This window comes from Scyliorhinus canicula, chromosome 14 (genome assembly GCF_902713615.1).
Source record: "Scyliorhinus canicula chromosome 14, sScyCan1.1, whole genome shotgun sequence".
NCBI lineage: Eukaryota > Metazoa > Chordata > Chondrichthyes > Carcharhiniformes > Scyliorhinidae > Scyliorhinus > Scyliorhinus canicula.
This window is the reverse complement of record NC_052159.1, coordinates 84,582,105-84,599,083: the sequence shown is the minus strand read 5'-3', so window position 1 is coordinate 84,599,083 and position 16,979 is coordinate 84,582,105. Positions and strand designations below refer to the sequence as shown.

The 16,979-nt window shown below is 46.0% G+C and overlaps 1 protein-coding gene across 4 annotated transcripts in view; it reads right to left on the bottom strand.

The window, feature by feature from the left end:
- Positions 1 to 16,979, bottom strand: part of LOC119977907 (coiled-coil domain-containing protein 81-like) — a 233,297-nt gene that overhangs the window by 99,163 nt on the left and 117,155 nt on the right. For all 4 annotated transcript variants that reach the window (XM_038819217.1, XM_038819218.1, XM_038819215.1 and 1 more), the window contains one exon: positions 11,179 to 11,296. In XM_038819217.1, the coding sequence (XP_038675145.1) occupies positions 11,179 to 11,296 (118 nt within the window). The remainder of the gene's footprint in view (positions 1 to 11,178; positions 11,297 to 16,979) is intronic.

The window sequence follows — 16,979 nt, the reverse complement described above, 5'->3', positions numbered from 1 at the left end:
TAATACCCCCCCGGCCTTTATAAGTCACCCACACTTTTGCCGGGTAGAGCACCCCAAACCTAATCTGTCATCGATAAAACAACGCCTTGGCTTTTTTGAATCCAGCACGCTTTTTGCCAGTTCCGCTCCAAGTCCTGGTATATTCGGACCTTGTTCCCTCCCATTCACAGTCCCATTTCTCCCTGACCCACTGCAGGATCTTTTCTTTTTCCATGAAGTTGTGGAGTCTTACAATCACCGCCCGCGGTGGCTCCCCTGCTCTTGGCTTCTGCCTTAGGGACCTCTGTGCTCTATCCACCTCCGGGGCCTTGAACAGCACTCCCTCCGCCACCAGCACTCCCTCTGCCACCAGCCCTGCCAGCATCCTCGAGACATATCTTGTGGCACTCATGCCTTCCACTTCCTCAGGTTCTGCCTTCAATACCTGTTCTCCTGCTCTTCCACCTTCGCTCTTAACGTCTTGCAAAGGTCTCACAGGAACCCCATCTTCGCCTCCAATGCCACGACCCGATCGCTGTGGTCTGACATCACCCGCTCCATCCCTGGATCTGCTACCTCTGTGTCTCCAAACACTTCTCGAGTCTTTCCATCGAGCCCTTCAGGGGTGTCACCACTCTTTTCGATGATCTTCAATCGGTCCTCCTGCATCTCCTTTCTTTGTTGATGAATCTCTTCCCTAATAAAAGCCATCAACTGCTCCATCTGAGGCTTTCCAACCTACACCGGCCTTTCCCCCTCCGCCATCATTCCAATAATTGCTGCACCCTTCCAGCTCCTTGGTCAGGTCTTTCACCTCCTTCTACCAGGTCTGGTAACCAGCAGACATGCCACACCGGGGGGGAACCTCTCCTCCAACCTTCAACTGCACTTTCGCGCCAACATTTCTGCCATTTTCGGGTAAAAAGAGCTTGGTTCTGTGCCTTCAAGCAGAAGCTGCCCTGTGTGCAACCACTCACTCCATGGTCACCACCAGAAGTCTCGTTTGATGCCATTTTAATAGAGTCTGGGAATCGATAGTTAAAGCAATTGTGAACAGTTTGTACAACCGTCAAGGCAAAGAAATCCTGAAGAGGTAGTGTAAAACCTGGATGCTGGATTATTTGTTACAAATGGATTGGAAGCTTTATTTGAAAGAGTAATTTGAAAACCTTGACTGGATTTGTAATGCAAACCGCTGATTGAAAGCATTGTTGTGAACGAAGGGTTTAAAGCATGTTTTTTTGAGAGTGGAGTTAGGAAACTCTCATTTGGTAATCATCTGGTGGGTTTTGAAGAGAAATCCACAGACATTTATTTGGGTTCAGAGTGGAGTGTATTTGACCACAGCCAGTCTATGTGCTTAAAGGGACTTTTTGTTACTGAGACTACTGTGGCTTAAGATATACTCTGCAATCAGTAACTTTAAAACCAGTGTATATCTGTGAGGCTAAGGGGAGAGTAAAGAGTATTGTCGTGTGATCCAACTTTTCATGTTTAATAATTTTTTTCTTGTTGTTAAAACCAATTAGCGGTCCTGTAGCTCTGTTAAGAACATAAGAACTAGGAGCAGGAGTAGGCCATCTGGCCCCTCGAGCCTGCTCCGCCATTCAATTAGATCATGGCTGATCTTTTGTGGACTCAGCTCCACTTTCCGGCCCAAACACCATAACCCTTAATCCCTTTATTCTTCAAAAAACTATCTATCTTTACCTTAAAAACATGTAATGAAGGAGCCTCAACTGCTTCACTGGGCAAGGAATTCCATAGATTCACAACCCTTTGGGTGAAGAAGTTCCTCCTAAACTCAGTCCTAAATCTACTTCCCCTTATTTTGAGGCTATGCCCCCTAGTTCTGCTGTCACCCGCCAGTGGAAACAACCTGCCCGCATCTATCCTATCTATTCCCTTCATAATTTTAAATGTTTCTATAAGATCCCCCCTCATCCTTCTAAATTCCAACGAGTACAGTCCCAGTCTACTCAACCTCTCCTCATAATCCAACCCCTTCAGCTCTGGGATTAACCTAGTGAATCTCCTCTGCACACCCTCCAGCGCCAGTACGTCCTTTCTCAAGTAAGGAGACCAAAACTGAACACAATACTCCAGGTGTGGCCGCACTAACACCTTATACAATTGCAACATAACCTCCCTAGTCTTAAACTCCATCCCTCTAGCAATGAAGGACAAAATTCCATTTGCCTTCTTAATCACCTGTTGCACTTGTAAACCAACCTTCTGTGACTCATGCACTAGCACACCCAAGTCTCTCTGAACAGCGGCATGCTTTAATATTTTATCATTTAAATAATAATCCCGTTTGCTGTTATTCCTACCAAAATGGATAACCTCACATTTGTCAACATTGTATTCCATCTGCCAGACCCGAGCCCATTTACTTAACCTATCCAAATCCCTCTGCAGACTTCCAGTATCCTCTGCACTTTTCGCTTTACCACTCATCTTAGTGTCATCTGCAAACTTGGACACATTGCCCTTGGTCCCCAACTCCAAATCATCAATGTAAATTGTGAACAATTGTGGGCCCAACACGGATCCCTGAGGGACACCACTAGCTACTGATTGCCAACCAGAGAAACACCCATTTATCCCAACTCTTTGCTTTCTATTAATTAACCAATCCTCTATCCATGCTACTACTTTACCCTTAATGCCATGCATCTTTATCTTATGCAGCAACCTTTTGTGTGGCACCTTGTCAAAGGCTTTCTGGAAATCCAGATATACCACATCCATCGGCTCCCCGTTATCTACTGCACTGGTAATGTCCTCAAAAAATTCCACTAAATTAGTTAGGCACGACCTGCCTTTTACGAACCCATGCTGCGTCTGCCCAATGGGACAATTTCTATCCAGATGCCTCGCAATTTCTTCCTTGATGATAGATTCCAGCATCTTCCCTATTACCGAAGTTAAACTCACTGGCCTATAATTTCCTGCTTTCTGCCTACCTCCTTTTTTAAACAGTGGCGTCACGTTTGCTAATTTCTAATCCACCGGGACCACCCCAGAGTCTAGTGAATTTCGGTAAATTACCGAAACATGTTCCTCCATGTTTTCTAAAAAAAAGAAAAAGTTACCATCTTTTGAGTCAGGGTTCCATTCTGGGATCTTCCCATCCAACTTGGATCTTAACAGAGGTGGAGGGGAGTAACATATTAGCATGGACAGGAGATTGGCTAGCTACCAGGAAACAGAAAATGGGCAGAAATGAGTCATTTTCTGGTTGGCAAGATGTAAAGAGTGGTGAGGCACAGGGATTGGTTGTGGGGCCTCAATTTTTTTACAATTTATATAAATAACCTGGATGAAGGTACACACTGATACACACTGTGTGGAGTTTGCACATTCTCCCCATGTCTGCAAACCCAAAAGGTTAGGTGGATTGGCCACACTAAATTTCCCCTTAATTGGAAAATAATAATTAGGTACTCTAAAAAAAATTTCTAATACAAAGATAGGTAGGAAAGTAAATTGTGAAAAGGACACAAGAAAGCTTCAAAGGTACATAAATAGGTTAAGCGAGTGGGCAAAGGTCTGGCAAATGGAGTGTAGTGTTGGCAAAAATGAAATTGTCCATTTTGGCAGGAAGAATGAAAACAAAGCATATCATCTAAATGGTGCATGATTGCAGACCTCAGAGATGCAGAGGGATCTGGATGTCACAATGTATGATTCACAAAAGGTTAGTATGCAGGTAAAGCAAGTAATTGGGAAAGCAAACAGAATGTTGTAATTTATTGCGAAGGCAATTGATACCAAAATTGGAGAGGTTATGCTTCAATTGTATAGGGCATTGGTGAAGCCACACTTGGAGTACAGTGTATAGTATTGGTCTCCTTATTTAAGGAAGGATGTAAATGTGTTGGAAGCAGTTCAGAGAAGGTTTACTACATTAATACCTGGAATGGGACAGTTGCCTTATGAGGAAAGGTAGGACAGGTTAGGCTTGTATCTGCTAGCGTTTAGAAGAGTAAGATGTTGACTTCCGGTTGCGGTGATGCGGAGCTAAGCCGCACATTCGGCAGCTCCCGCTATCAAAGGACTTTCGGGCCTGTTTTAGGCCCCCAAACGGCGCTGTTTTGACGATTCCCGGTTGGGGAAGGTGCTTGGAGGAACATTCCCCGGAATTTATGGTGCGCACCCAGAGTGGGGCAAAGAAAAAGGCTGCAGCAGCTCCCCATAAAAAGCGGGGGAAGGAGGACAAAATGGCGGCCAGCGGAGCACCCGAGAATTGGTGGCAGTGGGCGCAGGAGCAGCAAGCTGCTCTTCTGCGCTGTTTTGCGGAGCTGAAGGCTGAGTTGCTGGACTCCCTGAAGGCGACTACCAGCAAGCTGCTTGAGACCCAGACAGCCCAGGGAGCAGCCATTCAGGAGTTGCAGCAGCAGGCCGCTGATCGGGAGGAGGAGGCCGTGGTCCTCGTGGGGAAGGTGGAGATCCACGAGGCACTTCACAAAAAGTGGCAAGACCGCTTGGAGGAGCTGGACTTTCGCACGAGGCGGAAGAATTTGAGGATCCTGAGCCTCGCGGAGGGGCTGGAGGGGTCGGATCTACCGTCCTATGTGGCCACGATGCTGAATTTGTTGGTGGGGGCAGGGTCCTTCCATCTGCCCCTGGAGCTTGAGGGAGCCCACAGAGTGCTGGCCAGGAGGCCCAAGGCGAATGAACCCCTGCGGGCGGTGCTGGTCCATCGGTTCAGTGACCGGGAGTGTGTGCTGCGCTGGGCCAAGAAGGAGAGGAGCAGCAAGTGGGAGAACTCGGTAGTGCGAATCTACCAGGACTGGAGTGCGGAGGTGGCTAAGCGGCGGGCCGGGTTTAACCGGACGAAGGCGGTGCTGCATAACAAGCAGGTTAAATTTGGAATGCTGCAGCCTGCGCGTCTGTGGGTAACATATAAGGACCGGCATTACTATTTCGAGTCCCCGGAGGAGGCGTGGGCCTTTGTACAGGCGGAGAAGCTGGACTCGAACTAGGGTTTGGGGGCTGCGGGGTCTTGTGTACTACGGTTGTTGCTGTTTTTGTAATTTTGATATTTTTTTAAATGCTGGTTCTTGCTCTGTTTCCGGATGGTTCTGTTGGGTATGGTTTTGTGTTATGTGGGGAATGTTGGGGGTTTGTTTTTTTTCTGTACGGAGCTGGGGGATGGAGTGGAGCTGGAATTTGGGAGCTGCGTCAGAAGGGTGGGGTGAGGCAGTGTGAAAGCGCGGGCTTTCCTCTGGTTTCCCGCGCTGTGGGGCAGGAGGGGTGGAGCTGGCGGTGGGGGCGTGGCCTCTACTGGTTTTTTCCCGCGCTGAAGCGGTGCCATGGAGGAGTGGCAGGAGGGGGGATGACCCCATGTCGGGACGGGTCGGGTTTTGGCGGGAGTTGCCGGGGTCTGCAGAAGTCAGCTGACTCACGGAAGTACCATGGGGGGTGCGTCGCGGTTAGGAGGGGTCCTAGCCTGGGGGGAGGGGGGATACCGGGTTGCTGCTGGAACGGCCAGGAAGGAACTAGTGTGGGCCGGGGGGGGTAGGGGAGAGGCGCTATCGTCATGGGGAACGGGTCGGGCGGGGTGTGCTGGCCTGGGGCGAGCAGTCGATGAGCTATGGCTAGTCGGCGGGGGAGGGGGGCGGGGTGCCCTCTGATCCGGCTGATCACCTGGAACGTGAGGGGGCTGAATGGGCCGGTTAAGCGGGCTAGGGCATTTTCTCATTTGAAGGGGCTGAAGGCGGACGTGGCTATGCTCCAGGAGACCTACTTGAAGGTGGCGAACCAGGTTCGTTTGAGGAAGAGGTAGGTGGGGCAGGTTTTCCACCCAGGATTAGATGTGAAGAGGGATGGGAAGGTATCTGATATCTACAAGGTAATGCAGGAGGTGGAGGAGGCGTCAGTAGAGGAGCTAAAGGCTAAGTGGGAGGGGGAGCTGGGGGAGCAGATCGAGGATGGGACATGGGCGGATGCCCTGGAGAGGGTTAACTCTTCCTCCTCATGTGGGCGGCTTAGCCTCATCCAATTCAAGGTGCTGCACCGGGCCCATATGTCCGGGACTAGGATGAGTAGGTTCTTTGGGGGCGAAGACAGGTGTGTCAGGTGTTCGGGGAGTCCAGCGAACCATGCCCATATGTTCTGGGCATGTCCGGCACTGGAGGAGTTCTGGAAGGGGGTGGCAAGGACGGTGTCGAGGGTGGTAGGATCCAGGGTCAAGCCAGGCTGGGGACTCGCGATTTTTGGGGTTGCGGTGGAGCCGGGAGTGCAGGAGGCGAGAGAGGCCGGTGTTTTGGCCTTTGCGTCCCTAGTAGCCCGGCGGAGGATCTTGCTACAGTGGAAGGATGCGAGACCCCCAAGCGTGGAGACCTGGATCAATGACATGGCGGGTTTTATTAAGCTGGAGAAGTGCATAACCTTACACTTTTCCACCTTGTATTCCGTCTGCCACTTTTTTCCCACTCTCCTAGTCTGGCCAAGTCCTTCTGGAACCTCACCACTTCCTCAACACTATCTGTCCCTCTACAAGTTCTCTTGTTGTTTACCGGGTTTGGGGGGGTTGGGGGGGGGGGGGGGTTGATATATGCGTTGCTACGGTCTTGGGGGTGCTATACTTATTATGTTATTTTATTGTTGCTTGTTACTGTTTGTTGTTATATATTTTGGAAAAAATTTTCAATAAAAATTATTTTAAAAAAAAGAAGAGTAAGATGTGTGAATGTGGAGTTGAGGTTACTATCAGATCAGCCATGAACTTATTAAATGGCGGAGCAGGCTCGAGGAGCTGATTGTCCTACTCGTGCTCTGATTTGTTTGTTTGTGTATATATGTATGTATCTCGATCATCGTATTGTCAATGCTGTTAGATGGTGGCATGGTAACATTCGGGATTATGATATTTATCTACTTGATGCTGATAGTCAGGCCAATCTCTTTACAGGTGTGAGGGGGTTTGTCCATTTGCTGTTGAAGATGTTTCTCAGTGTGGAATACTAGTGTGGCAACATCAATGTAGAGCAAATTCTGAACGAAAACTTGGTGTACCTTCGACTTGGATCTCAAATAATCAAGGCTGAATTGCCTTCCATTAGTTCTGATATGTAAATCAACACTCACTGCAGATAACTTGAAGACAGGTGACAGCAGCAAAGAGGGGTGTATGCCAAAAAGGGATGTTCATATGCCATAGGTCTGCACACTACTGGGGTTCAAACCTCCACTGAGTTTTTCTGAAACTCTAGCCTAGAGCCATGAGGAACTCAGTTTCCATGTGTCACCATGAGAAAGAACAGCTGAGAACTTGCTGATGGAGAGGTTGCGTATTTACAGAGAGAGATGTACACATTTGCTTCATTTTTTTGCTTTGTTGATAGCCAGCAATGAAGGTTAAAAATGAAAAGTAAACTAGTATACAAAAGCAGAAAGCATGCTAATTCTCTTCACCCACACAGTATACATATTACCCTGACCTGTTGAACACAAATTGTTGAGTTGCTGTTTATGTGGTGAAGTTCAGAAGATCATAAAATAGATATGAGAAAGGATATTCAGATTTTTCATCCAACTAGAAAGATGCTATAATTCTCCATTATTGTATCCAGCAGTTTCTTAAATTACTTTTTTCTTCGACTACCCTACCTGAAAGTCTTTTCAAGATTTTGAGCATAATTTAAGGGTCATTTTCTGATGTGGTGCTTCTATAGCGCAGTCTCATCCATAAGTCGTGCATTCAGAAATGTCGGCACTTAGACATGCTAAAAGCATTCATAACAAGTGAAACGTGTGGTAGATACCATTTATCCCAGAGTTGACAGAGCCAAGAGTGGAGATTTGTGGAGCAGTGACAATCATGGGTCATTATAGAGGACTATAACATTCTTTAAGGTACTGTATGTATATTCTGGTATGCACATTTGTCAACAAATCCAAACTCCTGATAGAGGTTAACAATTATAATAAAAATATTGTCACAAGTAGGCTTACATTAACACTGCAGCAATGAAGTTACTGTGAAAAGCCCCTAGTCGCCACATTTCGGCACCTGTTCAGGTACATAGAGGGAGAATTCAGAATGTCGAAATTACCTAACAGCATGTATTTTGGGACTGTCCCAGCTTTTCAACCAAATGCAAACAAGATAAGAATAGTGAATTGAAATTATGTTTTCAATACTCAGACAGGAAATTGCTGACTTCTCTTTAAGCGTACCATTGCCTTCTCCAAACTTATGATCTGAGTTGAGATTTATTTGCAGTGTTCAAAGTATTACATGCAAAATTTGAATCTTCAGCCACTGAGATTTGTATCATGGCTTGCGTTTCAGGAATTCAGGTATCAAAAGCATCGCACTGGATTCAAAAACTGTACAAATTTATATCAATAAAATGAATAACCAGGAAAATATATGTACTTTAAATCAAGTACAATAAGCGACTCATCTGAATTCCTAACATATACCCATATAGTGCAAAACGCTGTACCAATAATATCAATGTATAAAATATAGTCCTTTATTTCAATTTTCTCAATTAGCTTTGCCACTGATAGAACAGAAATGTGCTATCTACAGGTATACTAAAAGCTACAAGGGATTCCAAAAAATGGTTGATTTTTAAACTGTGTTTGGAATTGATATTGTCCTTCTAGACCCGAGGCTGTAAAAAACATCATAATACTTCAGTGGCAACCAAAATATGAATGATTCAATTGACCAAAATATATCACAAGGGTTTCAATATTTCTTATGTTTAAGAAACCTCAGTTCTGAAATTGTGCAGTTTCATATTAGTAAATATAATTATGTATTTTTCAAGAAATTCCTTTTTATGTTATTTTGCCAAGTTAACCCATTTACTTTAAAAGACTAATCTCTTTCTTAAAATAACATAGATTACCCATGGCAAGCTTTTGAACTGTAGTGACTGCTATGATGTAACAATGATAGTTATATCATTGGGCTTTGTGACCATAAGTAATGCCATGAGAGGTCTGCTAGCTATAATCAAGTCTTGAGGAAAGCACACGCAGTCACACACATCCTACAGCACTTAAATATATAACACATAGTGTGACATTTCTCAGTGATGGCAAACATATTGAATTTATTTTAGTACCAGCAAATATATTCCACAATATCTCATTTGGTCATTCCTCACAATTCTTCTATTTTTGCATGGGATGGACATTGTTTGTGATGCTAACATTTGCTACTCATCCATAATGGCCCTTGAGAAGGTGGTAGTGAGCTGTATTCTTGAACTGGTACGGTCTATCTGGTGAAGGTACACCCACAGTGCTGTTAGGAAAGGAGATCCAGGGTTTTGATCTAGCAACAATAAAGGAACAGTGATATATTTCCGAGTCAGGATGGTGTGGGGCTTAGAGGAGAACTTGCAGGTGATAATGCTCCCATGTGTCTGCTGCCCTTGTCCTTCCAGGTGGTGGAGATCCAGGTTTGGAAAGTGCTGTCGATGGAGGCATGGCAAGTTGCTATACTGCATCCTGTATATGGTACACATTGCTGCCACTGTGCGTCAGTGGTGGCAGCATGGTAGCATGGTGGTTAGCACAATTGCTTCACAGCTCCAGGGTCCCAGGTTCGATTCCCGGCTTGGGTCACTGTCTGTGCGGAATTTGCACATTCTCCCCGTGTGAGCGTGGGTTTCCTCCGGGTGCTCCGGTTTCCTCCCACAGTCCAAAGATGTGCAGGTTAGGTGGATTGGCCATGCTAAATTGCCCTTAGTGTTAGGTGGGGTTACTGGGTTATGGGTGGAGGTGTGGGCTTGGGTAGGGTGCTCTTTCAAAAGAGCCGGTGCAGACTCGATGGGCCGAATGGCCTCCTTCTGCACTGTAAATTCTATGAAATGTAGTGAATATTTATGATGGTGGAAGGGGTCTGATCAAGCAGGCTGTTTTGTCCTGAATGATGAAAAGCATCATGCGTGTTGTTGGAGCTGCATTCATTAAGGGAAGTGGAAAGCATTCCACCACGTTTGATTTGTGCCTTGTAGATGCTCTTTTGTTGAATATGGTAATTATGCGGAACTTATGCGGAACGTATGTTACTTGCTGCTTATCGGCCCAAGCCTGAATGTAGTCCAGATCCTGCTGCATCTGGACCCTTCAGTGTCTGAAGAATTTCCACGCTGACATTCCTCATTACCACTGTCTTAACTACTGCAGTATCTGCTCCACTTGTAAAGAATTTTAAAGACTTTGAAAATGAAAACCGGCAATCCTTTGCCACTACTGCATTTACAGCAAAGCAGAAGATGTGCCTGTGTGGGCCTGACCTTGCTGGAGCTCTCAGGGTTTAAGGAATTTGCACATTGCTGGCAGGTGTTTGTACCAGTATTGGCAAATCTTGAGCACTTATGTCATGGTAGGGGAAGGGAAAATGGTATTGGATAGTTTTTTGTTTGCAAAGCCAGAAGGTCTTTTTTTATTACCTGGCCATTACTGAAATGCCATTGTTCGTCCTCTTCCAAATGCTGCAAACCACAAACCTAACCTAGAACACTAAAAGGCTCCTTTCCCTCCATACAAATGCACAGTAATTTGTAATACGTTACAGGTGCAGAAGGGAGGACCAGTGGGAAATTTGACAGATTATGCCATCTCACCTGTTCTGCCTCCTATTTGTACATCAAGCTGCAGAAAGGGGCAGATGCAACTTCTATTCACCTATATCCCGAGATGAAATCCCAGCAAAGCTTTCTTCAAGACAGAGACTGGAATGATCAGGTCCCATCAATTTTCCATTCCCACTAAAAGTAAAGTTGCCCTAGTCCCAGATGACCATTGGCTGCTGTTCCCTTTGAGGGGGAGAGCTAGCTGGTGGTGATTTAACCTGAGGTTCACCATACCTCAGGCGAGGGGCAAGGTTGAGAAGGCGGGCCTTCATGAATAACCTTAGCTGGCATGGGAATTGAACGCCCCGTTGTTGGCATCGCTCTGCATCACAAAATTTGTCAAACATTTAGCAATCTACTTTATTGAGGTAGTTGAGCTAAATTAATTCTCCTATTTCTTAGAAAATAAAGACAAAGGCAGGACTAGAATGCAATGGTGAATCCAATTACTGTATAATATATCAAAATTGAAAATTCCAATCAACTTGACCTTTTGCAACTTACAAATAGGATTCATGAAAATGGATAGTCGTTTATGACACAAATGATGCCAAGAATTAACTAGATGCGACTAATCATAAATTACCTTTCTGAAAAATCTTTAGGTTCAGCAATCTTTTGAAACTCTTCTGTCAGACATACAGCAGAGGTTTTAGCAGGTATAAAAGGTTGTTTAGCAAAAGGTTGCTTGACATGGGGCATTTCTGTTAAAACAAAAAGTGCATAAGGGTTAAAACTTTGCCAGAATCAGGCACAATGGCAGTGATGCAACTTCACTATGTATACAAACTGGGAGGCCAGCCCAAGATTGTGAAATGAGTGTGTTGCTTGCACCTGCGGCATTTCTAAAGCCAGCTTGCTCATTTGAACAAAAATTTACATTTGTTCGGTTTCAGCAGCCCAAAACGAAGTACCATGGCTTAGGGCTGCCTAATTAAAATACCGCAGAGTCAGGTGGGCATCCTTTGGATGTTCTTTGCTACCAGCAGTGTTTTTATTTTTTAAAGCATATATACTACTTGGTTGATGTATTACAACCACTATACGCACTGCAAACCGTAATATGCGAGCTTTCCACTGACAAAGAGCAGCCTAACAGCCCTGAAAGGATGGAAGAGAAAAGAAAGAGAGAGAGGTTAAAAAGGTGAGAGAGGTTCAAGCTAACAGTGAAGAAGAAAAATAAGGAATGGCTGAGGAGCAAGGGTGACATAAAACAGAGGCAGTTCAAGCCAGTCACGATAACAGTATAGAATCGCATTCCTTAACATATACAAGAATTCATTTCTGAAACATTTCAAGTTAATGTTGCACATTAAAGATGGACAGCTAACCGTCAAATCAAACTCATTTAATTTTAACCCAAACCAATTAGGATTACATAGGGGTGTAGGTAGATGGCTAAAGACTGATATGATTTAGTCTGACCACGATAGTCCGTATGGCCATCTTTTTCATGGATCATTCTATACTTTGATCTAACTTACTCGCTGTCTCTCTATTTTTCATATTTTCACTTTTCCACTCTAACTCTTGAAGTAAATGCAAGCTGTTTGCTGTAAGCAAGAAAATTATTTCTGTATCATTTGAAAGTTAAATTGTGTACGAATTACTTCTCTTTGAGTCCTTTTGCATGCTGGACTTATTAGAGAATAAGGTTTAAGTGATTCTCAATTGTGATCAAATAGAAGACAATAAACGATTCTTATTTGCACCCAAGAAGTGTTAACTCAAATTTCTCCTGAGTTTTAATGTTCGTAAGTGCCATTAGATCCGCATGATAGATCTCCACAGCATAGCCTCAAAATAAGGGGAAGTAGATTTAGGACAGCGCTCAGGAGGAACTTCTTCACCCAAAGGGTTGTGAATCTATGGCATTCCCTGCCCAGTGAAGCAGTTGAGGCTCCTTCATTGAATGTTTTCAAGATAAAGATAGATAGTTTTTTGAAGAATAAAGGAATAAAGGGTTATGGTGTTCGGGCGGGAAAGTGAAGCTGAGTCCACAAAATGTCAACCACCATGATCTCATTGAATGGTGAAGCAGGCTCGAATGGCCAGATGGCCTACTCCTGCTCCTAGTTCTTATGTTCTTATATGTGGGCAGCGTGGTAGCACAAGTGGATAGCACTGTGGCTTCACAGCGCCAGGGTTCCAGGTTCGATTCCCCGCTGGGTCACTGTCTATGCGGAGTCTGCACGTTCTCCCGTGTCTACGTGGGTTTCCTCGAGTGATCCAGTTTCTTCCCACAGTCCAAAGACGTGCAGTTTAGGTGGTTTGGCCATGATAAATTGCCCTTAGTGACTAAAAGGGTTAGGAGGGGTTATTGGGTTACGGGGATAGGGTGGAAGTGAGGGCTTAAGTGGGTCGGTGCAGACTCGATCGGCCGAATGGCCTCCTTCTGCACTGTATGTGCTAGGTTCTATATGACCGCGGTTGATGCACTACCGCGTGATTGGCCCCAAGCTGGTCACATGGTCCGTCAGGCCCACCCCCTTAAAGGGGCTGCGCTACCTCATTCCCCCCCCCCCCCCACAGATCCTTTATTACAACTACCACAAACAAACTATATAAAGAGATAACAAACGTTATAAGAGACCACAGTAGAAATAGAGTCCATCAAAAAGTAAATTGGTCCGGAGATGTCCAATTCCTCCTGGATCTCCAGAACCCGACCACAGACTCCACACCCTTCTGTGTAATTTCATTGTCAACAGTCAGTGTCACCTCAGGAGACACCATCTCAACTACAGATAAACTGGCTTCACCGGCCTCGATAGCTGGTTGTATAGATTCAGGAGCCCCTGACTGCCCTTGGCTAGACAAAGTTACACGAGTGTTCATAATACTGGTGGGACTTGTTGACTCCAAGCTGGGGCCACCAACCCCAAACTTCTCAAGTGGTCAACGTGCTTTCTGATAACCTTCCAGTTGACACTGACCACATATGACACCAGCCCCGACTGGACCACAACCCGTCCCTGAGACAAAATTATGGCCCAAAATTGGGTCTCCTACATGGAACAACTTGCTGCCCCTCTGCTCTGACCATTGAATCTTCTGGGAGGCCTGACATGCCTCCACCCTCCCCACCAAATTTAGAAACACAAAATCCAATCAGGTTATCTATGCCTGGCCGCCCGATGTAACTGCATGTCCGCAGCTTCATCTTTGTCTGCCCTGGGTGGGTGCTATGTAGCTCCTGCAGGAGGGCCCCCCTGGCTGGAGGAGGAATGACTACTCGTGATCCACACAGAATCATGCTATCCTCACAGGTCAACGTCCTGACAGGTGAAGTAGGGCCTTAGTTGCTGAGGTTTCTCGTACTGCCACGTAGTCTGTATCATTATTTTCTTCTTTGATAGTATGGGGGTCTCGCTCGGTAAAATTAGGATGATGTCCAGTGGAACTGGCACAATGTCTATGAGGTTCAAAGCCAGTAAGATCTCCTGGGGTACTGGTGTGGTGGAATGCTCTTTGGCAGGGGTAGGCAACTTAATGCAGCCGCATTGACAATTTGAATGTCGGGTCAGTACTAGAAAGCATAGTCAGGCCGCCAGCAGCAAGACCCAACATTGTTCTCACGCCGAGGCTATGACAGCATGGTCTTCCCTTAAAAGAACCAGTAATGGCTTATGGTAGGTCACTGTGTCAAACCGCCGTTCATACATATATTGGTGGAATTTCTTCACACCCTGTATAACTGATAGGACCTCCTTCTCGATTTGGGCATAGTTCCGTTCTGCTTCTTAAAAAGTTCCTGAGCCAAAGGCACTAGGGCACTCAGAACCATCTCCCATTTTGTGGGATAAAACTGCCCCTATAACAGATAAAACTGCCCCTATCACATGTAAGCACAATCAGGTTCCCTGGGTCAAAATGAACCAAAAGGTTCAATGACTCCAAGGCTTGCTTCACAATTCAAAAGGCTTCCTTTTGGAGCTCCCTCCATTACCGCCATTGCTGCTTCTTTAGTAGGTGGTGTAATGAAGCCAACGTTGTGAATAAATTTGAAATGAATCTTCCATAATAAGTCACCATATCGAGAAAGGATTTGAGTTCACTGACATTTTTGAGTACAGGGACTTCAGCAAAGCCTTGACCTTCCTTCCAGGGGATACAACCCTGTCGTATCAACACTAAATCCTAGGTATGTCACTTCTGAGGCCTGGAAAGTACACATTTCATGCTTGAGTTGGAACTCTGTATTCCCCAAAAATATTTTTATTCAGATAAAATTTTCATTATAACAAACACAACAATACAATCAACCAGCCCCATCTTATTCCCAAAATAAACCCACTTTTTCTATTAACTTTATTAGTGTCTCGTGTAGGCTTACATTAAGTTACTGTGAAAAATCCCCTAGTCGCCACATTCGGGCGCCTGTTCGGGTACACTGAGGGAGAATTCGGAATGTCCAATTCACCTAACAAGCACATTTTTCGGGACTTGTGGGAGGAAACCGAAGCACCCAGAGAAAACTCATGCAGACACAAGGAGAATGTGCAGACTCCGCAGACAGTGACCCAAACCGGAAATCAAACCAGGGACCCTGGCGCTGTGAAGCAACAGTGCTAACCACTACACTACCGTGCCACCCGCCTAGTACGCCAGTCACACTCCCCCCATACCCCCCCATGAAAAAACCTTAACCAACTAAAAAGACAAACCTCCCACAGCCAACAGCTGACGGTAACCAGTTCCCTGCCACCTCGAGTAGAACCCTTCCACCCACCCCCTCATGGTATACTTGATCTTCTCGAGGTGCAAAAATTCCATCAGGTCCCCCAACCAAGCCAAGGCCTTGGGCAGCACCGGAGACCTCCACCCAAGTAGAACCTGCCTCCGGGTTATTAGCAAGATGCAAGCTAGGACATTTGCCTTTGCCCCATCTGCAACACCGGCGAGTCCGATACTCCTAAAATGGCCACCAATGAGAACGGTTCCAACTGAATGCCCAAAATCCCTGACATTGTATCAAAAACGGAAGCCCTGAAACTAACAAGCTTGGAGAAAGTCCGAAACATGTACGCTGCTCACATATATCCTCCACCCCTGAGAAGAACCCACTCATACCCACCCTAGTCAGGTACGCTCTCTGCATCAACTTGACCCTACGAAGAGCCTCACCCGCATTCCCCCCTCAAAGACCAAACCCAGCTCAGCTTCCCACTTCCTCTCTACTTCCTCAAGTGATGCCTGCTCCATCATCAACAACTGCCCATAGACATCTGAAATCTTACCCTCCCCCTACTTGACCAGGGACAGGACCCTGTGCATCGGTGAAGGCGACAAGACCAAAGGAAATGAAGGAAGCTCCTTGTGTAAAAATTCACGCAGCTGAATACATTACATCTCGGAAGCTGGAACTTCTCTAACTACTCGTCTAGACTGGCACACCTACTGTACAGAAACATGTCTCCAAACCTCTCCATTCCCTCTCTTCCATGCCCGAAATGATTAATCTGAGCCCGGCAGCACAAACCTAGGGTTTCTGCCAATTGGAGTGAACAGAGACATGGAGCCCAGTTTAAAATGCTGCCTAAACTGATTCCAAATCCTCAAAGTGCCTATCACCATCAGACTTGAAGAGAATCTCACAGGGACAAAAGGGAGTGGCGCTGTAACCAGGGCCCTGAGACTCGATCCTTTGCATGAAGGCTCCTCCATCCACGCCATACAGAGTCCAAATCCTCGAACCACCCCTGCACCTTAACAATATTCGATGCCCAGTAATAGCGTTTAAGATTGGGCAATGTCAACCCCCCTGACTCCTATCTCTTTGCAAAAACATCCTACAAACCTGAGGAGCCGTACCAGCCCAAACAAAAGTAGAAACTAATTTGTTCACCCTGCAAAAGAAAGCCTTGGGAAGAAAGCCATGGGGCATGATCCAATTGCTAAGTTGTGCATGAAAACCAGCGTGCCATGGTGCAGCGTGGCCGATAAAAGTCGGGAGACCCTACGTCGGGATCTACACAGCATGCAACGCCTTGTGAGATCCAACACAATTTCATGAGATGTTGCGATGTAAATCCGCCTATTGTGGGCGGATCACTTTTTCCAAAATCTGCATATTAGAGTGAGACAGCTAATCTCACTGTAATGTGCAGATTCCTGAGGTACTTGAGGCTTTGGAATTCATCCCCTGCATCTTAGAGACCTCAGGCAAGCGCCTTTTAGCACTTGTCCCCCCACATGGGGACCAGAGGGAATGGCACATGTGGGGGTCTCACAGGGGATTGGACGCCCCCAGCTGCATGCCCTTTGGGCAGGGTAGTGCCCTGGCACTGCTGCTGCCACCTGGGTACCCTGGCAGTGCCACTGCTGCGATCAAAACTTTTACCTTGTTGCCAATGTGATGGCTTGAGACACCTTCCAATGGCTAAC